This window comes from Colius striatus, chromosome 1, assembly GCF_028858725.1.
Source record: "Colius striatus isolate bColStr4 chromosome 1, bColStr4.1.hap1, whole genome shotgun sequence".
In the NCBI taxonomy this organism is placed as follows: Eukaryota; Metazoa; Chordata; class Aves; order Coliiformes; family Coliidae; genus Colius; species Colius striatus.
The window spans coordinates 196476520-196502021 of record NC_084759.1 but is presented as its reverse complement, the minus strand read 5'-3'; the positions used below and the strand labels follow the sequence as shown (position 1 = coordinate 196502021).

Sequence of the window (25502 nt, the reverse complement as noted above, 5' to 3'; positions counted from 1 at the left end):
TTAAGTATTTAAGGGCTGTAAAATGTTACTTTTATGTGAAAACTGATTATCAACTCTAATTTTAAATACATTAATTAAATCTCTAATTTTATTCTCTTTCAATAGACTATGTCAGGAATTGTATAATTGGAAAAGGAGCAGACTACAAAGGAACGATATCTGTTACCAAAAGTGGTATCCAATGTCAAGCCTGGAATTCAATGATCCCCCATGAGCACAGGTAAGAGTTCAGGAGCAGAGACAATAGGAATAGTGCCCAGACAGCTTCCATAAAGCAGAGTTTGACTTATTAGTAGATAAAGAATTTATGACAAAACTGACCTTAGATGACAAAATCTCTTAGGTGTAGTCTTGCCTTTCCCTAAGAGATACTGTTCTCTAGATCCAAGAAAATCCTTACCTTCCTGGGCTTTTCTGAAGATGTCTCTGTTACTGACAGCCTGTGTGTCTGGATCCCTTCCTTTCCTGTTTCAGTTTTTTTAGCTGTTTATACCCTTTTGATCTCCTAGCTACTGGCAGAAGCAAAACATCTGTGTAATTTCAGACTGGGGTCTGTAAGTTTATCTTTGTTTTGTAAACGACTCCCAGGAAGTGACTCTTTTTCAAAAATAGATTATTAGGAAGCGAGGAATATTAGGGATATTAGTCCACCTATTTGATCAGCATGAAATGATTGTTACTCTGTTTTGCATAGTGGCAATTAATTCTGTGTTATTGGTAGAATATGTTAAACTCTAAAACACGTAGACCAGGCAACAGATATATGGAAAGAAATGAACAAATCATTGAAATCCTTTTCTTCAGATCATATGAGTAATAATTAAAGACTGATGCATCAGATATGGGACTTTGAATTTAAGACCTGATGTCGTGAGGAACTGAGGCCATATCTACACCTTGAGAGTAGACTTAGTTCAACTATATTGGCTAAGACAAAAGAGAAGAAAGCCAAAAACTGAAGCCGGTAAGAGTGATGGTAAAAACAGATTCAACCACAACAAATGCTGATGGAGACTAACAAAAGGAATATGCACTACTGGTCCACTCTTTGACCATTTCTCTTTGAAACTTTTTATATTGACTTTAGCCATTTCGATAATAAACCCTTAAGAGTCAAAATAAAAGTATCTTCTCACCCGTAAGCTTCCTATCCACATAGCTGCCTTTTGATCTGGATGCATATCATCAACACTTTGTTTAGGAGGAGCCAGGCTGGAGACTGCTAGAGAGGAACTGTGATGTGTGCTGTTCAATCCTGTCCTGACAAAATCTATCCAGTGTGCAAGATGATATCTTGGAACAACATTAAAAGGCAAAGGATACTTGGGTTCTTTCCTCTTACGATGTGTTACAAAGCTGAGCCTCAGGCTTGGACTTGACTTCTTATAATATAGATGGTAATGAGCTCGATTTTCAGTGTGGGGCCAGATCGGTTCTTAATTGTGAACATATGATAAATACCATCAGCTCCCACAGCAGTGGCCTCTTGAGACTCCACACCTTGAAGTACACAATTTTTGCCTCTTTGCAAAGAATTCTCAATAATTAAAGCTTAAACAAGGATCAGCATTTATTCCATATAACATGTGTAGGACTTGTATATCATTAAAGACAAATGTCTGGATAGTATGTATTATCACTGAATTGCATTTTAATATATAGCATACAAAATTTTATCTAATACATTTGGACAGCTGCTCGTCTGTGATGAATTTTATGAGAATGACTTTTCTCCTGCCTTGTGCAATAAGTTTAATTTTTAAAAGGTCACTGGATAAATGAGGTGGCTGCATGCTAATTTTGTTTTTCAACATCAGAAAATATGATTTCATCATCAGAGACATGAGGGAAATGGGAAGAAACAGACAGCAGTGGTGTGTTTGGAACTTATTAGTAAGAAAGGCTTAGATTTTTAGGTCAGTTTTTCTCAACATCTGATGATTACAAACTGCCATTGGAAAATAAATCCCTTTTTCAAATTCAAGGGAGAAATGTACTTTACTCATTTTTTCATTATTTTTCAAGTAATAATTGAAATAACTTGAGTCTTTAAACTTGTTCTTGGTTTTAAGAAATTACAGTTTTATTTATTTGTATTCCAGTAGAATCTGGTGAATCCAACTGAAATCACAGTCTCATTATTTTTATCTCTGTCCTGCTACAGATTACAGGACTATCTTCCTTTTGCTTTTAAGAGTATTTTTATCTAAATGGATAAAGCAAAGGCAAAAAATATAGACAAATACTTCACAGGCTTTTTGCTAGTTTTTATGACTTTTGCTGTGTTTGAATCTGTTTTTATCATTACTTGTGACATTATGCCTTCAATTTTGGGCTCTTTTCTTTTTTTCCTTGGCTAACACAGTTGAACTAAAAGAGCACAGGAGTGGCTTTAACTTCCATTTCTTAGTGGGTATTTACTGCAACTCAAGATACAAGATTCTTTCCTTCCTCAAGAATGTTGCTTCAATACTTGTTGAAGCCATTTGTGTATCTGACCCATCTTGAGTTTCTAATGCTGCTAAGACTTTTTTTAAATGTTTTGACAGCATATCTGACAGAATTTGAAATGCATTTTCCCTGTATTTTCTAGTGTCCTTAATTTCTGAGCAGAGAGATTTTTTTATCAGGATATTTAAACAAATTATTCTAACAAGCACTATCATACTACATTAACACATACACAGGCTGCAGTGTCCCATCAGAAAAGTTTGCCCTGTGCTGCCTTTAGCAAAAAAAAAAAAAAAAAAGAGACGTATTTATATTATAAGACTAAAGAGGAAAAACAGAAGGGACAATTTGATAGGTAGTTATAATGACATAAAAATTATTCTCCTCAAGCACTAAAGAAAAACCCTTTAAAGTAATGCTTCCATATTGCATTGACTGGAGCCACAATGCGATTAACAGAGGTATTTTCCACTTCAGTTAGTTCAAAGATTTCATTAACAGGAATAAAATGTGATTAAAATGTCACATGTCAGAATTTGCTTTTTGTTTCTGTCTCCTTCTCTTTTATTTAATTTTTAATTTATTCATTTGTAACATAGAATTTGCCAAAGACAGTAGGAACCATTAATTTATCTTCTGCTTTTGTATATAAATTAAATCAATGTCTGTGTATAAAGACTGTCCCAATTGTTTAGCTTAGTTTCCTAAGCTGCAAGTGTCTAGCCTTCTAAAATAAGTTAAATTGTGTTTATTTTTTTCCTTTATAATATAGGTATGTTTGAATTACCTTGGTGATTAAAAAGTCCATTACAAAAAAACCCAAACCCAAAATAAAAAAACATAAAAACAAGAGGAAAAAAACCCTCTGCACAGACAACCAAAATAAAGTATTTGGCATTTTCAGAATAAAAATTTCCACCAGAATTTAAATATACTGAAGAAAAAACACCTGGAAAAAATCTTAGAAAGCTCAAAAATGAAATAAATTTATTAAGTTGAATTACAAGTTTTGTATGATCTTCTAAGTATTTAGCTCAACTTTCCAATGACAACAACAAAAAAATCTTACTCGGTTGAGCAAAGTTCTGACTTTTATGTGTTTTTTAACTACAGAGATTTAGCTGCTGTTTACGCCTCACTGTAATGAAAGTGTCAGTGAAATGCCACTAGGTTTGACTGCAATGTGCAGCCTAAGTTTGGTCATGCACTCTTGCAGTGGCATTGAATAGAACCATCTCTGGGATTGAGATCCTTACTATGGTGTTAGCCGTTCCTTAGTTTGCGGCGAAAAGTAACTAGTATTACTTTTATATATAAATATATGTAAATATATGTCTACATATATCTCTGTATGTCAGTGTATATGTGGGCATTTCTCAAAAAGTAAGCACATAATTTTACAGATAGCTGAGAACACAAACTCTTGTTCCTGGTAAGTTCATATTTGATGGACTGAGCATAAGCAGCAAAGTTTCGTACTGAAAATATGTGTTAGGCAAAAAATACACTATTAGCTTACATTTCTGTAAAACCACTAAAGAAAAACAAAGTGCTTAACAGTGGTCTGAGAACCCCTAATCTAAGGGAAAAATCTTAAGAGGTATTGTTATTTAATAGTCCCTTACAACAGAAAATAAAATGAGAGAGCACAGTTTAAGTCAGTTAGGTTACTGTTAAATGACCTAATTTTTACAATAGCAATGATGAGTGAGTCTAAAAGTAGCAGACCCTAAGGTGACAGCAGTGGGGCTTGTGGCAGAATATGAAGCAAGACAGCTAAAGCAGGATCTGGGGAAATTTATGGTGCTGTGATGCAAAGCAGTCTGAGGTTTCAGGCAGTGAAAGCCTCTCAGTGTGTCATGTCACACCGCTCGGTCATGCTCATGTGCTCTTGGCGCTCAGTTCTACCTGCTGCCTGACCAGAGACAGGAAGGATTTTCTCTGCTTGTGAGCTTGTAGTGGGTGCATGCTAATCCCAGCTCGGCCTGCCAAATGTGCACAATATGTGTAGGAAAGGCAGGTTTGACATGGCTATGGCCTCCATGATTTTTTTCCCCTATGTACCTAACATATTCTTCCCCCTTGTCCAAGGGCCTTCCACTATTGTGTGAGTACTTGCAAGGCTGTGAAGCAGCGAGGACTGGCAGGGAATGTGCTGTGCTCTCTGGCTCTGCAGCAGACTTGGCTCTGGACACACAAGGGATGGAAGTAAATCTCACCAGAGCAAGCTAAGGGCTAAATAAATTGTCCCAGATTTAGGCCATTGATTGAGTAATCTTTACTGAATATGTGTATGGATGGATATTTGGATGTGTAATTTTGTTTAGGCAGGGTGGAGGGAGCAGGAAGCAGAACTGTGTTTCTAACTGTATAGTAGAATTAACACCAAGGTTTGCATGCTTATACTGTAATGATTGTCATTTTAAAACTAGCTTTTTGCCTTCGAGCTATCGGGGTAAAGACCTTCGGGAAAACTACTGTCGCAATCCCCGAGGGGAAGAAGGAGGGCCATGGTGTTTCACCACCAGTCCAGAGACACGCCATGAAGTCTGTGACATCCCCCTCTGTTCACAAGGTAATCAGGCACAACTCATGCCCAAAGTTGCCTTTTCTCTGCTGACAGCAGGTTCACTGAACTTCCAACAGTTTCAGTGACACTTCCTCATGGACTTAAGAGAAAGAGTAGGTGATTTCTCAGCAAGAATAACTTAGGTAGCAAGAAAAGCAGTTGTTAGAGGAAGAGGAGATCTTGATATGTTCCAACACTCTGGAAGACTTGAACAAATTTTGGACTCAGCAGCTTTTTTTCAGATTTTGGAGAACCTGGAACAATGAACTTGTGTTAATCTCCCAAATGCGACCCTTTTTTTTTCACTTCTCTTGTCCATAGTGAACCTATTAACAATTTCAGTATTACTGTGATATGGAGTAATCTAGTGTCATATCATGATACAATAAACTTTTCTTCTTCTTTTTAATGGCAGTACAGTTACTGAATTACAGGATAAAAGCTCAATCTAAGCATACATTTTGCTTTTCAAATGAATACTGTGAATAAGAAAACTTTTTATAAATCCAATCTCACTAGTCATTCAGTTCACAGAATTCGAAAGACACTTCATGTGCACCATTGCATTTGTTGACTTTTCCGTTCTTTTAACCTCCAAACTAAGCTCTTATATCTTGCTAATCAGCCAATTCAGTTCCAGTCAATCAACCCATTTAAATTCTCAAGATTAAATGCCTTTAATTTTCCTGCTAATGTGTCATGTTTAAAAGCTATGCAGCATTGGGGGAAGAAAAGAGAGAGGGAGGAAGATAATGATTTACAGGAAGCTTGAAAATCTATTAAAACCTATCATTTAAAGACCATTTTAAGTGAGCTTCAAATAGGATAAGACCTAGAGCTCACTGTAGTATAAGAGTTTGGAAGTGGATGCTTTGGCTGAAGAGTGAGATCTGTAATTGCATAAATTGGTATTTATTAAGTGTTCCTTCATTACAGTTACTCTAATAAGGGGGCACTTGAGAAGTGTGTCTATAGTTAATTAGGTTGAATTTATTTTTTATTTTAAGACTTCTCATTCTAAATTATCAAGCATATTTTACTCAACAGTGATTTCAAATCCCTGTGGTAGCTTTTGTCCAGTCTTCTTCCACCCCTCACTTTCCCAAACCAGGGCTGAAAATGTATCATAGTTTAAGCTGCCAAAAAGAATTAATATCAAAAAGAAACAGTATCATATGTAGCTGAAAATATTGGGAATTTAAGGAGGCAGAGTGTAATGCATAAAATTGTAATGCAGCCATTATTCTGGTCTTAAAATTTGAGTTGTTTTTAGAGTATAACTTAGAGCAGTTTAGAAAAATGAATGTTGCTTAATTACAAAATACTACCTCTAAAAATAATCCTTCTTTATATATATGTCCCTGTCACTAAACATAGGTAAGATTAAAAATCTGGTAGGAACAGAAATGTATCTAGCAGCTTACACTTAACCATCTCAAAACCATAAGTTTCCTATAAAGTGACACCAAATGTAAGCATCTGGATTATATCTAAGAAAGAGATGCAATTCTATTTCTCATACCAATTTAACTAAAGAATATCACTCTTTCTATACCTTTCTTGGTTGATTTCAGTTTAAAACAACAGGGATAAGATTAGGGTTTTTTAAATTTATTTTTTGCTACCAGTCTTTAACATAATAAATGTCCAGTTACTTTTTTTTTTTCCTAGTTGAATGCATGACCTGCAATGGAGAGAGTTACAGAGGGCCAATGGATCACACCGAGTCAGGCAAAGAGTGTCAACGCTGGGATCTTCAGAGACCACACAAACACAAATTTCGTCCTGAGAGGTAACCTCTTCTTCCCACCAAGCAAATTCATGTGGTTGTAATCTGAAAATGACACATGTTCTACAACCCATAGGGCAGAATTGGTGTTAGCTGATCTGAGATTTGTGAACTTCACCAGGTTTAGTTGTTTGTGCTTCTGACCCATAGTGTGTGCAGGGTGACTACTATCAAGACAGAGGGCAGTTAGAGTTACATCCCACAGTGCACTGATGTGCATGCGCTGCGTTAATAAAGCAAAATTTTCTCCCTAGCTTCAGTCAGCTTCAAATACTTTGAGGTAATGACAAAGTAAATAATGATGGAAAGTAGTAAATTTTGGTAAGAGTTCTTAACACAATCAGTGAATATGAGCTTACAACGTTGTATAATTGAGAGTATACTCCTTTTCTAAAATACTGAACAACTTTAAAACGGTAGATGGCTTTCTGTTGTAATCAGATTTATGTGTCCAATTTGTTTGACAAACAGGTTTGTTCACTGTATGGGGTGATTTTTTTCCAGGCTGCTCTCTAGCATTTTATGCACATGGATTTATATTTTAGACCTTTTTATTTTCCATTTTAATTTAGATATAGATACATAATGCCAAAAGATGAGTCAGAAATAACAAGACAAATTACATCCCCATTAGGACTTGTCCTAGAGGGTAAAATTCACCCAACCGCAAAAGGTCATCTATAATAAACCCTTTTGGAAGGATTTTTGGTGGGAGTTTAGGCCACACAGAAAGGCCTTTGTGATTCTCTTAAACTGGACTAAAGTTTCATTTTAGTTTTACTCTGTATTTTGGATTTATTCCATTTATAAAGTGGATAGAATAAACTTAACTGCCAGAGGAAATTTCTTGCAAAAATCAAGAAACTCAGAATGATTGAGACCTTCCACTGAAAGTATCATTATATACGTTGAAGAGTTCCACTAAAAAAAGCGTTGTTTTTGTACTTGGAATATTGAAACTAGTAGATTTTAGAAAACTAGATTATTCAGCAAAACATTAAGGACCTTGAGCTTTATGTGATATAACCTCTTTTTCCTCTGGTCTCAGATGATCTGCTTCATGAATAATAGCAGGCTATCCCACAGTTCTGCTATAATAAATATTTTGTATTAGTAGACTGGGACTGAAGAGAATCTGTTCCTGAGTTTTGCCATGCACTTGCTGTACATTCTAGAATAAGTAACAGAAAGAAGTTTATTCCTTGGGAGTGAAACATTTATAGAACTTCTGGGCACAAATAATAATAATTTTACCATCAGGAGGAATTTTCTTTTTTTTCTGTTTGTTTTGGTTTGTTTGCAAAATGACTCTGCAGACTAACTACAGTCTCATGAACAATTGCCTTCTTCCTTGAAAGATTTCATTGAGAAAATGTCTTCTTGAGAGTTTTCACACTGTAATAAAAAAAGAGTATTTATCAAGTAATCTGTCCAGACTGAATTGATCTGTATGTGCTTTCAGAAGAGTAACTCAGGTCCAGTACATTTCTAACACAAAGATGTTAATTATATTTGTGGGAGGGTCACTAAGGTAGTGACAATTACACTTTGATTATACTAGCTTTCAAAAATGTTTTAGGGTTTGGTTTTGTTGTTTGTTTTGGTTTTTTTTTAAAATAACCATTTAAGTTGAAAATAAGATAGGAAGTCTGAAATAAATGATCCATTAAAATATAGCAACCTCTGGAGAGTCTTGTACTGTATCATCTAGGGGTAATGTGAGTAACATGGAAAGCAGGTAAGGCTAGTGGGACAGATTCAAACTTCTTTCATTTATGGATTCATCACTTGCAATGATGAAGAAAGAAAGGTGAAACTAGTAATCTTTTTAAATGCTTTACCTGCTGTTCCCAATGTTTTCAGCCCAGGTTGAATACATCTGACTTTTCTCACCTTAATGGATTCTTCCACATTTATTCCCTTCAGAGGAATTCCCTTACTGAAGGGAATGGATAATACTTGTTTACGTAGCTGTGACTGAAGCTACCAGTAGGAATCAACCCAAACAGCTCCTACATGACTTGTTTTTAGCAATTAGTGGATCATAGAATCATAGAATGGTAGTATTGGAAGGGACCTCCAGAGGTCATCTAGTCCAAACCCCCTGCAGAAGCAGTTTCGCCTAGATCAGGTCCCATAGGAACACGTCCAGGCGGGTCTTGATGCAGCACTGTATTTTGAAGCTCCAGTTCTCTTGCATACTTTTCATAGACAGGATTATGCCTCAGTGTGGAAGGAAGACAGCTAAACATAATGACTTAGGTGGGCATAGAGCAGCACAGGCAAACAATTTTCTGCTCTTCTACTTATATTTTCTTCTCAAAATCATATACACTGTGAAGATAGCTACTTATTACATGGAGGAAAGTAGGGTTATAGTGTAAGAGTTGAATAACTGCAGATATGCTTTTATTAAAATGCTCTGGTTTCTGTTTCTTGTATGAAAATTTCATGTATACAAAATCCAGATTTGAGTCATGTATTTAAAAACAAAAAAAACCCACCAAAAAACAAAAAAAGCAAAAGAAATATTGGTGAACAGTTTTAGACACTAAGTTTCAGTTTCTTTCCAGCAGAGCTGCTGATTAGTATCTGTCTCTTTAAAGAGAAAAAAAATCTCCTCATCTAACAGGGGTTTTTTTACCTCCTAAAAACTGAGAAAGTCTTGATTTGGATGCCAAATGTGTATCTTAATACTTCATTTCAGTTTCATCATTGAGGTATAGCTACTGCAATTTCAAGGAGAGAAGAGAAATACGTAGGATTCTACAAGATTATGGAAGCTTCAGGCTCTTTGTTGAGTCTAAGCAAGAGGTCCGTGCTAAAGTGTGTTGTAGAGCAAAATGATGAGCTCTCAAAGAATCCTCCACAGTCTCACTGTTGAATAATGTGGAACAATTTGAAGCCCCATTATTAATCTTAGCACTAATTGTGGCTTAAAGGTGTTAGTTGTCCTTCTCTATAGGAACTGAGAATCTGTTCATTGCTGGATATGAATGAAGGCAGAAGCATGCCTGAAAAGTCACTGGGAAGAACCAGTAACTAAGAAGACTTTTGTTGTTCTAGCGAAGGGCACACAGATGTATTAGGTGTAGAGATATGGTTCATAAACAACTACTCCATTCCATAAAGATGCTCAAGAAGAACTCTTCTCTTGTTAGTAAGTAACACATTTTTAACATAATAAGAGAATATATCATATAATATTATGAAGAACAGAGGGTTCAGTGCTATGAAAGACACTTGCCTGATATAAAGTGGATTCTTTACATCCCCAGTTGTTCTGGATGTTTTTTGAGAACTCTGACTGCAAATACTTTGCCATTCCTGGTCTTACCTTAGCTCCTTGTGTAGCATTATGGACTCTTGCTACAAGATATGAAGCATGTGCTGCTAACATCAAAGCTCATCACTCCACCTACTAGATGGCCAAGGCCTTCCTGTTTTCTGCTATTATTAAATCATACATTTTTTTCTTGTGAAATCTTTGGACGTAATTTATTCCTTTACAGTTTGTCTCCTACTTGGCAGAAAACAGTGTACTGCTGCTAGATCTGAAACTTCTGCATTCTTGACTGTCCTTGAATTCTGAATTTTGAGACTTTTCTCCTTCGTGGTTTTGGCTTTTTTGTTTTGACTGTGGTTTATTCTGCTTAAATCCTATCCCTGTCTGTTGTAAAGATGAAGGAACGTAATTTTTCCCAAGGAATGGGAGATCAAGTTGATAATGCATGAGTCAAAATTAGGATGATTGTTTAACAGAAGAAGCATCCTCACAAAAACATATGCTTGTAAATCATATTTTCCTCTGCTTGTGTAAAGAACATCTGCTTGCAGTTGTAAATGGATTCAGGTTCCCAGGTAGTTAACTTTATTGCTTTCTTACATACTTTTCATGTTTCCCTTAGGGGAAAAACTACTTTTGATTCTTTTGCAAACATATTTCAATAAAATTGGAAAACCAAGACAATTTGTATTCACTACAGGGGGGAAAAAAAAAGCATGTATCTCCTTTTCTATAAGTTTATAGATGTTAATATGAACATCTCCAAAAAGAATCTCCTTATTTTGAATATCTGCTTGAGTGTTCAGTGATGGCAGTAGGAACGTGGAAACAATTAAATGGCACAATAGTTTCATTTCTTAATGAGATAAAGTGAGATGGAAATTAATTCCTTATTTTTCTCTCTTTTTCCCCCTCTAATGCTTTCAATGAGGGCATGACCTAGAATAAGCTCTGTTACAAAAATGGAGCTATCATTAGTAACATAGCTGTTCAAAATAGCTTCCAATTTGAACCCAGGGCTGTTGCTCCGAGGAACCTGTTTTCTTAATGAGTCCAACATGCCAAGCAGTGTTTATATAATCCATACTTAATTGGAGTCTTTCAAAGAAATGAGTGGCTTTGGAGTCTGGTCATCAGTTGACAGACACAAGAGCAAGAATTTAGCAATTAGCAGAGTTACTCCATCCGGTATCCCGTGCATTAGCACAGCAGGGAATCCCCTCAGTGGAGGTCTGATTCTGCTGCATATTTGGAAAGAGATTTTGTGTTATTAACTTTGTAATGGTGTTAAAAGAGTTTTTACATCGTCTCACAGGATTAGACCCAAGGTCAATAGGAACTGGTTCTTGTTTGCTTCTACTGATGATTGTCCTGTAAGCACTTTGTACAAGCCAGGGCAGCATTGCCAGGAAGACTTCCATGACACCTTTCTCATTGTGGTTTGCAGATATCCTGACAAGGGCTTTGATGATAATTACTGCCGCAATCCTGATGGCAAGCTGAGACCATGGTGCTACACTCTTGACCCTAACACCCCGTGGGAGTTCTGTGCAATTAAAACGTGTGGTGAGTTCAAGCAAAATTTATTACTTCCTTTTCCTTTCCAAAATCTGGACACAGGTAATTCAGGCAATATAGGACCACAGCTAGTTCATTCATTGCACTTCACTGACTTTTAAACCATAGCTTTCAAAGTGGATCTCCTAGAAAGACATTCTATTTTATCTGGACAGGAAATAAAAGAGTTGCATGTTACTTAACACTGGAATATGTAGATGTGTATCTTCTGTACAGGAAATTGCATTAAAATGTAGGAAAACCAAGAACTAAAAAGTGAGGCAACACCATCATGAAGATCCTGAGTATAGTATTAGTCTGGCCATGCTGGGCATCTGCATCACAATGTAGGATGCACACCCTCCCTACTCAGTGCTCTCTTGTCATCAACTGTTCATTGCTTTGTTTTCCTCTTGCATATTGTGGTTCTAGGCTTCTGTCACTGCACACTGTTCAGCCTTGTGCTGAAAATAGAATTAGTAATCTGCTCATGGGTGTGATCTTCATCACTTCAGTATCAAAGAACTCCATAGACTTGATTTTTTTTTCATCCATTCAACTACTAGATGATGTCTGTTTTTAGCCTCACTTTACAGACAAGAAATTGGATCAAAGTTACATAAAGGCATAGAAATATTGCCCACTTTTTGTGCTTTAGTTCAGGATTTTTAGAGCATTTGGCTGCATATTCTATTTTCACATCCCAGATCATCCTAACTGTAGTGGTAGTTCTGACATCTTTTTTCTACTGATAATTTGATGTTTTAAATGAGCAGTACAAGGATAATGAGGAAGGTATTGGGTGAATTTTTATTGACTTTCATCGTCATGCTGTGGCTGAAGTAGTTGAAATTTTGTTGGGACAAGCTTTAATGAGGAAACAGAGATTTGTCACCCTGGAATTCCTTGCCTCATTCACAACTTGTGGCATTTAAAGGTGAAAATCTCTTCTCTTATCTCCCGTACTGCTCACTGACAGATTTGAGGTTCAGTGTTTTTCCCTCAGTGAACTGACAACATATGAAATAGTTAATGTTCAAGTAGGATATTAGAGGCAGTCTTGTAATACATAAGCAGATTTAAAAAAAATATCTTTTTACTCAAAAGATTTTATTTATAACGTCTCTGGAATAAAGGCAATTTCTGAAAATAAGGCATGACTTAGCTGAGTCCATACTGTAGAAACCTGTCAGCCTCAAGTGCCCCAGCCCTGTGACAGAGCCCTCAGGAATACAGGCAAAAAAGGGAATAAAGTATTTTTGTGTTTTCCATGAAGTAGAGGCAAAGGAAAGCTTCCAAAACTGCTCAGTGGAACTCAGTATCATGTAAGCTCATGAGAAAATCAGTTCCTTTTAGATCTGCAATTTTGGAAACTACCATTTCCTTTCTTTGTTCTGTTGCAATTTTTACCAAAATTAAGTGTTTAAAAAAAAAATTCCTCAAAACTGGACAATCTGTTTTTCCTCTAGCTCTGTGTTACTTCAGTCAGCTTAAACAGTTGTAAAATTCATTTACCTTTCTTTAGGGGGAAGATAGATGAAGATAATAGATTCTATTAAAAAGAACAATAAAGCTCACCTGGAACTGGATTTATATGAGAATTCCCCCCAAAACGAATAAAAGGAATTATTTTTAATAACATTTGAAGTTACAGAGTTCTTTGTTGGATTTGGTGGGTTCTTTTTGTTATTTAAATCAAGAATAAAATATTATTGGGATATCTAAAATCCAGATAAAATAGAAACAGTAATGTGTCTTACAAAAAATGTTTCCATAATATAATCTTGTATTTTTCCTGTAATATTAGTAAATATAAAAATACAGGAGGAGAGGAGAAGTTATGTGAGCGTTTGCTAATGAGTGAAGCATGGGATTCTTATTCTTCGCTTAGAATTCTTACCTAACCAAATCATACAATGTTTTCTGCTTCCACTATAGTTCAGAATTTACTTTCCTTACTTGTTCTTTGTTTATGCTGTGTAATGTCTTGGAGTATCAGTCATTTCTTATCAGTTTGTCAATTGTTTGAAATCCAAAAGTTGAATAAGAATACTTGTAATGTGCTTCCTGATGAAGGGTAATGGAAATTATGATATGTCATTATAAATCCAGTATAAAAGTAGTTAAAGTTAGCAAAATTATTCCTTTGTTACAAAAGTGAAATTAATTTCCTACTTTGGGCAATATGTGCTCAGGTTCTCTAGAGGTGGTAGAAATATAACAGGACTACTGCTTGTTTTGTAACAACAGGCACATATTAAGTAACAGCCATGTTGGAAGTTTTGCCTGTGAACTACATGTAATTGTATTCATGGAATTGTATTCAGAGTTACTGATAATCTTTGAAACTTTGAAAGTTTAGTCTTTTCCTATTGTGAACACAGTCTTGCTAAGCTATATAGCTGAATCATCTTTTAAATTTTTTAGTTAATCAATTAAGTTAGGGGTGAATGTGGGTTTGGACTTTGATTTGAGGTTTTGGGCTGTTTTTTTTGTTTTCTTCTGTGTTGTGCTTTTTTTTTTTTTTAAAGTAAACTGAACTATGCCTCCTACGTTTCTCTACCTACTAGAAAATATCTGAATCACATGTAGGATACATATAATTCCCCTAGTAGAAATGATTTCATTAAAAACCAAAAAATTCCTAAATTACAGCTGACTGTTTCACAAAAGTGACTTTTATAAACCTTTATCCCTTGGTATTTCCTGAGCTGATGTGTCAGTGTTCTGAGGATTCACATCTGGCTTTGCTGGTCACGTAAGCTTAGAGTCCATGCAACTTTCAGTATCTAATATCTGGGCTAAGCTTTATAAAATAGTTGTGTGGGAGATCTTCTGCAAACTACTGTTATGTCACCATTGTCTACCCAAGTCACAATTAGAGTCCTGAAGAAAAGATAATAATCAAGATGAAATTTAACAAATTCCACAATGTAATGATTTTAATGTTGAGGTGGAAGTCATTTCTCTCGTTTCTAGGCAAAAATAGACTGAAATGACTAGAAATTCTTTCACTTTCAGTTAGAAAGTATATTAAGATCTGTGGAAATTTCACCTGAAAAATTGTATTTTCACTGCAGAAAATTGTAGATTTTTGGAAATCTCTGAAGCAATCTATGTGGGCTCCTAGCAAGAAGCCCAAAACACTAGTCCATTCTGGGTTTTAGTAGCTTCTTCATTTTCTGTAGCTGCATCTGTGTGTAATCTCAGTACACTAAGAGAACATCAGGAGTTACATGTCTTTATAGCTCTGTGGTTTGGATTCCCACACAGGATTTTAATTCCTACGCTGAGGCCTGTTTGTATATTTTACAAGAAATACTAATTAGAAAAAATACTTCGCAAATCCAAGTCCTTGGACCATATACAAAAACGTAGGTGTCTTCTCTTTGGGGAAGTGACCACAAGGCAGCATGCTGCTTGTGGCTTTTGCTACATTTCATGAGTGTTAGTATGCTCTATAGCCAGAATGCTGACAACAGCCCATATACAAAATTTTCAGCAAAAAAAGTCAGTGGAAGGAAGCATTCAGAAAATAAATATGTTTTTAAGACTGAAGAGACAGGAGGGCATTGTAACTTTATTTCCAAGCACAGAAGGCAGCATAAAACATTGTGGCTTACAGCCAGGGCTATGAGAAAGAGATGACAGGAGCAATTAAGGATTAGAGATGGCTCAAGCTGCAAAAATTGGATCTGGATTAAGACTTCAGGGACCCCAGGATTGGTTTGAAGTTGCTCACATATGTGTCTGTGGTTTTGGCTTGAGACAATTTTTAGTTAGAAGAGAGGATAAAAAGACAACTATAACAGCAATAAAGAAGTGTAGGATGAAATGAAGAAATGGAAGCAGTGACAGCAAATATGAAAAAAGAAAATGACTGTTACTTTGGCATGAATGAGGATATGGACTACAGCGAAGACAGGAGTGAGGAGCTAATACTGCTTTTAAAAACAAAGAGAAATGGATAGTTGCACTTTGGTGGAGAAGCTATAGGATTAGGAGAGAGGTGTTGAGGCTCAGAAAGGAAGCTGCATATGTCAATCATTTGGGAGCTGCAGAGCTCGATGGAACTATTATGGCAAGGACAGTGTTTGGTTGCTGCCTACCTAATTTCCAACCAATCCAGTTGATTTGATCATGAATTTAGCCTTTACTGTCAGTATTTGTAGGTAATAGGCAGGTGTGACTGGAGCCCAAAAAAGCCCTGAGAACATTCAAGAACATGCAGGTTTGTTGGAAAAGAGCAGATAATGAAACAGCAAAATTGAGACTCTAGGGTGAAGTTCTGATCAGTTATACCAGAGGTCCAGTGTTCATTGTATATGCAACAGTTACATATGCATGTCTTCAGATAGGAGACTTCTCAGATCTGTTTAATAATTTCAGTTATAATTTTGAAAGTGAGATGTAAGAGTCCTGAGCATGCAAAAATCTAGATTGTATGTTTGTAAAAAGTATTTTAAACTAAATATTTTAGGGACTTAAATCCTAATTGTAGATACTGGAACAACCTGGAAAGACGTCTCTGTGCCCAAGGAAAACTGTAGGTGTGCAGGTTCTAGGTGACAGAGTTATTTAGTACTGCAATTCTTGAGCTTGGGTCAAATTTCTTCACTTTTTAGGTTTTTGATTGGAAAAAAACCTGCAAACACCAGAAATCAGTGTTTTGAGGTCTTTTCAATGTTTCACATACTGTGAGACAGGACATTGAGGGAAGCACATGGAAAGTATCATACTGTCTAGAACTGTAGTCTGTACTGCTCAAGGTGGGGATGCCTGGAGACAGTGTAACTGAGCACAGGAAGCTTCTTCCCATAACGTCACTCAAGTTTCTTACGCTATTTGCAGAGTTGCATGGGTCATGTTTAATGAGTCTTAAGCTGTGTTTAGAACACTTTCTTTACTGGGTTAGACACCACTTTTTAAATTTACTTTAAAAAATCTTTTGTTACAAATCAGGGCACATTTTCCTTTTGGTGACTGACTCACTGGGAAAGACATTGCAACAATACGACTCTGCTTCTTTTCCAACTAGTTGGTTTGGGTTTGTTTTTTTCCCCTCAAATATATAGATCACTGTGAAAAAACACAAATGTTCCCGCAAAATTCTTACCTTCTTTTAAGTCAGTAGGAGTTTCACCATTGACCTAAACTTTGTGCAGGGTTTTCTACTGGGTCATTTGGTTTAAAGACAGAACTGGTTACTGGTTACTAACTGGTTACTTCAGCTGTAGAATGACTCAAGGCCCCTGCTGATTTCCTCATGCTGCCAGTATTGTGAGAACCAGAACTAAGAAGACTATCTGTGGCTTTACACATGAAGCTCTGGATAGTGTTTTGTCTCCTTACTTAAGCACCTATGAATGCATGAGCTGGCCCTCATTAATAAGTTTTTTGAAGTATTAAAATAGGGAGGGGGCTATGGAAACCTTTGCATTATTACATTTTGGTTAGGAACTTCAGAGTGAACATTGCAAACACGTGAAGATTAAAATATTACTAACAGGAAATCCTCAAGTAGTTGTCTGAATGACATGGGTAATTTGAATCATCCACAATATTAAAAAAATACAATAAAGTTCAAAAGTAGCAAAATGTTGCTAGACAATTATCGAATTCTGCTGTTCATGGTGAAGTTTCATACAGGAATAAGAAGTGACATTTAATTAATAAATCATGAATGGTAGTGTTTTATGAGATGTTATTGTGTGTTATCTTCCTTTCAACATACTTTTCACCTCAATTCAGAAATTTTATAGTCCTGTGGACCTTTTGAGATGACAGAATTGCTCTATTCATTCAAATAAAAATATTTTAGTGATCCTCTTCACAACCAGGATTTTTATTGAGAGGTGGCACAAAGCAGTAGCAGCAGATAATCTATCACACACTGTATTTTTTCAAATAGTTTGTCTTTTAGCCATTATAATGCCTTTCCAGTAGTGTCTTGGCTGTGTAAATGTTCATGAAAATGTGCAAGTTAAGTCTGATTCCTTTAAGTAGGGTATTTTGACATGGACAAATTGTTGTAAAATTTGATCTACAGATAGGGGTCACTGTCCAGACACAGTGTAAGGTTTAGCAATGAGATGTGTATCTGTAGATGTATAAGGAGGAATGTTCTGGCTTAATCATTAAGCAATGATTAAGGCCATTAAGCAATGGCCTGGCTTAAATCAATTATTGCATTAGTTGCTTTATGTCAAGCATGTGGTTTTAAAGAATACAAAACCCACATACAATGATACATAAATAAAACCTAATTACTTTTCCCCTAGTGTGACTGAGTATAGAGTAAATATTCTACACAATTACTTACAGTTGAAATAGTAACTTCTTGTGTATAAATAAGATTGTATTAGTTTGAACTTTATGCATTATTATTATTTTAAGACTCTTTCGTAGAGTTATATAGTTGTAAATTATTTATTTAGGAAATATTCCGCAGCCAAGTTGCAATATGTATGCTGAAATTTATCATGGTAGGTTCCTAGTTTTTTTCCAAGTTATACACCACACCTCTTTCTTTTTTAATAAAACTGTTATTTTTTTTTTAAAAAAAAGTATGTAGCATGTAGTGGAATATAGCACTACAATCTTCAGTCTCATCAGCTTAGGAGCTATTTTACAATACAAATACAATTAGTTTTCATATATTAGTTATGATGGAAACTGAAATATACAGATATGTGTTTCTATTAGATGTATGAGTTTGGTTTTTGTTGTATTATTTAGAAGTCAGCAATAATGACAAAAAAATATAGTTACTATCTACGAGCCTGTTTGATGAATCCACTAGAAAGGATGCATTCATCAGCTGGCAGAAGCTTGCTTCTGGTACTTGCAGTGCCATGTCCTTTCAACTTTGGAACAAGTTTGGAACTCACAGTTGCATTGAAACAAGACAACCTTTGCAGACAAAATGCCTTGGGAAGAAACAGCAGGAAATTAATTTGGCCATGAAACACTGATGTAAAAACATCAACCAGATGAACAGAAAAACGGAAATTTTCTCCAGCATGGGGAAATATATAATTCAACTGCACAACTTGATGTTATCATCTGACAGGGAAGTGATCTTTAACGTAGATTAGACAGCAAATGAGCCAAACCCATCTGTTGTGACATTTGGTTTCCTTAGGATCCATATTCTCTGCAAGTTCATAGAACTGGCTCAAGTTACCAGGGACGAACTGTTATGAGTGACACACAAATATTGTTCTAATCACTGTACCACTCGAAGAAAACAAGTTTTAAAACTTTCTTATTACTGGCAAAAAATACTTTTGAGGTAATTAATAAATGAATCTTGTGAATAATAGCAATTACCAACAGTTACTTACAAAAATATTATGTTAGGAGCTTTTGGGGACATTGTAGTAAGTGCTGCTCTTACTGCAGTTTGTTTGGTTTTTTACTATTTTGTATATATCTGTTGCAATATCTGTGCCATTAATTTGAAATTATGAAAATTGCATAAGAAATTAAAAGAGGCTTTCAAGTTACATGAGTGAATCATTTGGAAAACCACTGCTTTTCTGAATTTAGTTCAAACAGCCAAGACTAGGGCAAATGCAGAGTATATCAACATCTGTAAAATATCTTGAGCCTGATGAATTTGTTAGTCTTTAAAAAATTTGTCTCTCTATAGAGAATACTGAACTTTGATTTCCAAAAGCTGGGCTTTCCTCCCCCTCCCCCCCAATATGAGGCATAAAAAGACAAACTTCAAGAAGGATTTAGCAAATTATTTTATATATATATATATTTAATATATTTTTTTTTCCTATGATTTAACATTCTGGGAATTCTTTGGAGAAAACCAATGGGTTTTAATCCTGTAAACATGTACTGACCTTTTTAACAGTGTGCACATGGGTGGTCACTCAGTTTTGTAAAGCTAAGGAAACAAGAAAGTATTTGCAGAACTGGAAAGAGTAACTGGCAATATCTCTTGACTTTCAGTGATATAGCATAGGCCAGGTGTCTCACTAAACAAAAGCTCTTACATGTGGCAGATTCTTTGCCCACAAGTGTATAAACTAGTGTTAAGTCTAACACGTATTTTGATTTCATGGATGTTGTGAATGTGAAGAGGAGAAAATTATCTTATAAAAGAGATCAGATTAGCAATTTAACCAAAGAACTTCAGTTAACACATTTGAATTCCAATGTAGAGTTCAAATCTGATATCTTGAGACAGGCTCACCCATAAGAAAATGAAACATCACTTCTTCTCTGCATCTTTAGATGAAAGCATCATGAACAGCACGGATGTGGCAGCTGAGACATCAACATGCATTCAGGGACTGGGCGAAAGTTACCGTGGCACAGTCAACACCATATGGAGTGGAATCCAGTGCCAGCGGTGGGACTCTCAGTTTCCTCACCAGCACAACATCACTCCTGAGAACTTCAAGTGCAAGTTAGTAGAGATATGTGGTTATTGCTGTAGGAGGAAGAGAGGCGAGTTTTCAAGTGTTTAGAAATTCATGCTACCGTAGAATCCCTGTCCCAGCTCCCTGTGATCTGAGGCATTCACTTTTTTTGCTGCTGCTGAAAACTATTTGAACGTGGCAAAATCTGTTCTTCAGATCTCAAAATACCTATTCTAGACAAACTTCTGTGAAACTCAAGTGTTTTTATGAGCTTTTTCTTTAAACATATATTCACCAATTTAATTGACTGTGAAGTGTATGGATGTTCTCCAGACTGGGACCCAGATCCCAATAGCGCTGGTACATTACTATTGTTTTTGTTTCATAGAGGTAAGAATTTGTTTTCAGTTGGTTACTGAAATCTTAAATCTTAAGTGTAATCTCCTTGGTAATACTCGACATCTATAGCATTTTACAGCACTTATTTTCCATCTTTTTAATCCTGTTTCTGTCTCATTACTAAATGCACTTGGATGAATAGAACTGCTTTTACCTGCAGGACCACTAGTCTTCTAATCTTTCTCTACAGTTCATAAATTCCCAGGATGTGAACAATCTACTTATTTTACGAAATTACCTTAATCATGCTCTATCAGTCTTTTTCTTTATTGAATGTAAAAGAAACCTAGATGATCAGCATGGACCCAAAGCCTCCTTTGTACTAAATGTCTTTATTGATAGCTAAATATTAGTCTGGGCTTGAGCTAGAATTTAATAGCATGGATCTTTCAAGATAAAGAGAAGATTCCAGTCTGACTTCTCTAACAATAGCTCGCTTGAGCAAAACAGTTAGATTTGTCTTCTTAATCTCTTCACTGCTGTTACTCTGTTTATCAGTCAAATACTCTGCATTGTAGCACATCCACTGAAAATGAAATTATCATCATTGTAATGCAAAATAGGAATAATACTCTGTTGATCTCAGGACCACCTTGAATTTACCTGGAAGTTAGTGCTTTAGTCTGATCCCATAGGTTTTTCTCAGACAAACCCATACTAAGCCCATTTACACTGTACCTATGTAACTCTGCTGCACTCTTAATAGTGTAGAGATGTAGCAATATTAGGGCTGCTTAGCTAGATAATGCTTGAGAGTCTAGTGGCCATTCAGGCCAACAGCTTGAGTAAAATCAACAGAACCACTGATACAACTTTTCAAAACCTCACATGAGCAAGAATTTCAGTGTTAGAGCCATTCCCTCCATAGACTATTATCAGTAAGTGCTGCAGACAAAAAGATACCATTAGATATGGATATGCACAGAAATTGGCAACAACTGTCACGAGATGGGAAAATAAAACTCCGAGTTTAAGAGGTTTGACTATTTCATGCAAGCTGCAAGAGACATTTAAAGATGTTCCCTTGGGACTAACTTACTTTAAAGGTAACAGCTGTATAGAGTTTCAACATACTTTTTTTATATTCCAAGATTCAGTTTCTTAAATGAATTGCTGACAGCCTACAGGACTGTTTCTCTAAACTCAGCAGAACCATTCAAAGTACAGGGAATTGTAGGCACTTTGGTAATGTTTGTATTTAAAAGCACTTGTAATGGATTGCAGGTGTATCCAATGTCAGCTTGCATGCAAATTTTTATGGAGAATCCTGAATAAAAATAAGCTATATTGAAAATATTGTTAATCTTCAAATTTAATCTTACATCAAGACAAAACAGAGGTCCACTGAAAATGAATTCCCATAGCTATATTCTTATTACAGTTACTGTATCCTTCTGGACACTATGTTCTGGCTCCTTATCTTGCCCTTGAAAGTGGTCAGTAACATACAGACCTTAAGGAGCCTATATTATTGCTAATTTATAATAAAAAGCGATAGAATGTATCAGTGGTTTTAGGTTATCCCTGCTGTGAGCTAACATATTTATTTTTATAGGGATTTGAGGGAGAACTACTGCCGAAATCCAGATGGATCTGAATCGCCCTGGTGTTTTACCACTGACCCAAACATCCGTATCGGTTATTGCTCCCAGATTCCTAAGTGCGATGTATCAAATGAACAAGGTAACAGAGGGAAGGGTGATAACGTGATTTTAGATGAATGCTGTATTGTTCCAAAAGACAGACAGGCAGGCTTGAAAACTGGAGAAGTTCATCTCAGTACATCTGTATTACACCTGTGCAGTTCTGCTTTGGCTTTTTCTGCATACTTGGGATTCATCATGGTGTAAATGAGATTCATTTCTCAGTTCGTTTTCAATGTCATCAGGGAAAGCTGCATCTCAGATATGCTATTGGATCTGATTTCTAGACAAGGTGGATCTGTGTGCCATTTTGTATTAGCTGAAAATCTACTCTATTGTCTAATCTTTCTTAGTCTGAAAGGCGTTTTTCCAGAGCCTTGATTCATAGTGTTTTATAATTGTACATGAAGCCACAAAAAAAGTGGTTTTTTATTTTTTTTTTTTACTCCCCTGTCTAAAAAGAGTTGATCTGAGAAAAAATATGTGGTACTTCCCATGTAGCCTCTTACCTTCAAGCTGTTAGTTCTACCTATAAAGACTACTCTGAGTCTTCATGCAAATGTTATTTTTCCCATGAGGTTTTGACATTACTCTAAGGAGTGTTATTGCATCCTGAGCACTGATGCCAATCAGCATAAACTGAAGTTAAGTCTTCAGACTTATGACCCTACATCAGGCTACATTAAGATCTCAATCTTTAAATTTCAGCCATTTTTTTCTCCTAAAGTTGCATTTGCAAGAGGTACTTCAGAGAAAGGATTGACTTGACTTTCATTCTGTGCTTTTTGTAAAGTATCAATCATCAAAAAGAAAAATACCGATGAATACAAAATAAAACGAATTATAGAAAAAAGTCTTTATAGTAGTGATCGTTTTAAACAATCCTCTTGAAAAGTCTCAAAAAGGCTTGTGATAAAAGCTTATGAATTAAACATGACTTCTGTTGCAGTGAACAGGCAAGTTTTTGAATTACATTAAAATTAAAATAATATTTATTTTTTTATTTTGCCAAAGTTGAACTTTAGTCTAGAATTATGTACCGTTGCCAGTATCCAGAATGCATACAAAAATAGTTGTTTCAAATAGACTGTTTATTTTTTGAGGAGAGAGGAATAATGGGGCATTTTTGTTCTGTTTTATATAAAATAACTCCTGACAAGTTTTAGAATATTCTGTGTAACCCTTCGAAATGAAACATAAACTATTTATAAAAGATATTTTCCCAGTTTAAGTAAGACAAACTTTTAAATGCTACTGTGTTGAGAATGTAGGCCCCAAGTAGGGCCATTATGTATCTAAAGTTTGAAACTCTCCTGTTTTCTTTCTGATTTGATTTATATAGTTGTCAGATTTATATTGCATAGTGTTTGCTAAATATAATGCTTGTATTTAACTACTTGGATTACTGATGGAAAGGAAGAGTTTACAATGTGGCACATTCACTTCTTGTTGTCTCAACGTTCTTTATTTAGATTGTTATCGTGGCAATGGCAAGAATTACATGGGGAATCTATCCAAGACAAGATTTGGGCTAACTTGCTCAACATGGGACAAGAATATTGAAGACTTACGTAGGTGTGTACATATGAAACAGAAAGAGATGGTTCAGTGAGTCTTGAATAAATACTGCCTCCAGATGGCATTTCTTCTTATGAAGTGATTCTAAAATAGCCCCTTATGCCATGGAGCTTTTATTACCTTTTTTTTTCCTTTCTTTCTTTCTGTCTTTTTTTTTCTCCTTGGTGGTTAAATATATTACACAACATGTCTTTGTTCAGGCTAACCACTAATTGCAGGCTTTGGGATGTTACTTAGTGTTTAGTTTACTGGCCTGGTTTATCCCACCTTTGTCCTTGAAAGTTTTATTCTATGAGAAGATAGCAGGAATGAATTTGATGAGTTTGATGAGTAGTTAGCTCATCAGTCAGATCTCACAGCTCATGCTGTTTCAAGCAGGTTGTAACGCAAGACTTGAAAACAAAGACTTGAAAACACCTAAGATCCCTTGTGACCTGAAATTGAATCTTGAATTTATGATCTAATGAAACTGACATCAAGTGTCATTAAAGTGACTTTAAATTTCTGTTGTTTATCATTACTTTGCCTTCATATTCAAGTAGTGGAAATGGCAAGTTAATTTATTTGTTGAAGTAAAAATGGACCAGCAGTAAGTACAAAAGAATATCTAATTTTCCAAGATTCTTTCAGTCATGCCAGGATCCTCAGTATTGTCTTTGCAGGTCCAGAACAATAGATTAATAAATCTCAGGAGTGACAGTAACAGTAACTTCCAGGTACCACACAAAGAAGAGATTCATTCAAAATTTGCATGAGATACTATACATATTAGTGGCCCAGATAGAAACAATCTTCTCTATTTGTTTTCCTTCAGTTTCTGAAATTATTGCGATAATATCTATAATACCTTTGGTACTTGTTGTTGAGTTAGTGATCAACATATTGCCCAACATATTAGTCATTGCACTCTGGAATTTGTCCCTGATTCCTGCTGCTGACCTGATGGTCAGTCAGTTGAAAGTGTGTAAATCAGTAAGTCAACCTTTGGGCTGACATATAATCCGATGTATTGTAAAAGGTGGGCCTCAGTGTCACTGTCTGGAATCACCGGTTGGGCTACATGTGTTTTTCCACACGCAGAGTAAGAGGCACCATTCATATTCCAGAATGCTGTCCATGTAGGGGAGGCAGAGGCTTAAGATCGTGATTTCTGAGAGCTCTGTTAAGCCTTCAGTTATCTGTGAATAAGACATCTTGGACCTACTGGATGCTTGCTGCAATTGCCTTTGTGTAATCTTGAGCACAGAGCAGCCTTTCTTCTCAAAATCTCACAAATTTTCCATCTGGGAACATCTTTGTCTCACTCCAGCAGTTATTCTGGTGATGGGTGTGCTAGAAGCAGCGTGCATGGTTGGTTATGAAATAAGAAAGCAGTGCAGCTGTGACTTAAGAAGCCTGTGTGCCTCTATCTGACGAGAGAAATAAACAGCTTTCTCTGCTTCAGGTTTTCACTCCAAAATTTCACCTGAAAACTGCCTCATGCAGGTTTACAACTTAGGAGACCTGTCACTGAATTTTGTCTAAGACATTCATCCTTCTCTTTGCCTGCTGCTCAGTCTTGCTAACTTTCTTATGCTTGTCTTTCGTTTGTCTAAGATTCAATTTTCATTACAGATTCAGTGCTCCCTTGTGCTGTTGAACTGCAGGAAGAAGGTACCTGGGCTCCCAAAGAAGCCTGTAGATTTGCTAAAGGCAGCACAGATGCTCTTCTAATCAGTATAATGATCCCTCCTGAGGGTATCCAGGGATTTTAACTCCAGTGGGAGATCCTGAAACCTCTCAGCTGTCTGGTGCACACAATGCTTAAAATACCAACCATAGGAAACTTGGACCCAGATACAGCAAATAT

At 35.9% G+C, this 25502-nt stretch overlaps 1 protein-coding gene across 2 annotated transcripts in view; it reads left to right on the top strand.

Annotated features, from left to right (window-relative positions):
* The window catches only part of HGF (hepatocyte growth factor), a 58819-nt gene that overhangs the window by 16891 nt on the left and 16426 nt on the right, over positions 1-25502 (top strand). Inside the window, exons 4-10 of one of the 2 annotated variants that reach the window (XM_062019713.1) lie at positions 106-220; positions 4884-5026; positions 6692-6812; positions 11543-11661; positions 19906-20080; positions 21988-22115; positions 23548-23650. In XM_062019713.1, coding sequence (XP_061875697.1) covers positions 106-220; positions 4884-5026; positions 6692-6812; positions 11543-11661; positions 19906-20080; positions 21988-22115; positions 23548-23650 — 904 coding nt within the window. The remainder of the gene's footprint in view (positions 1-105; positions 221-4883; positions 5027-6691; positions 6813-11542; positions 11662-19905; positions 20081-21987; positions 22116-23547; positions 23651-25502) is intronic. The other variant, XM_062019719.1, reaches the window with a different exon arrangement.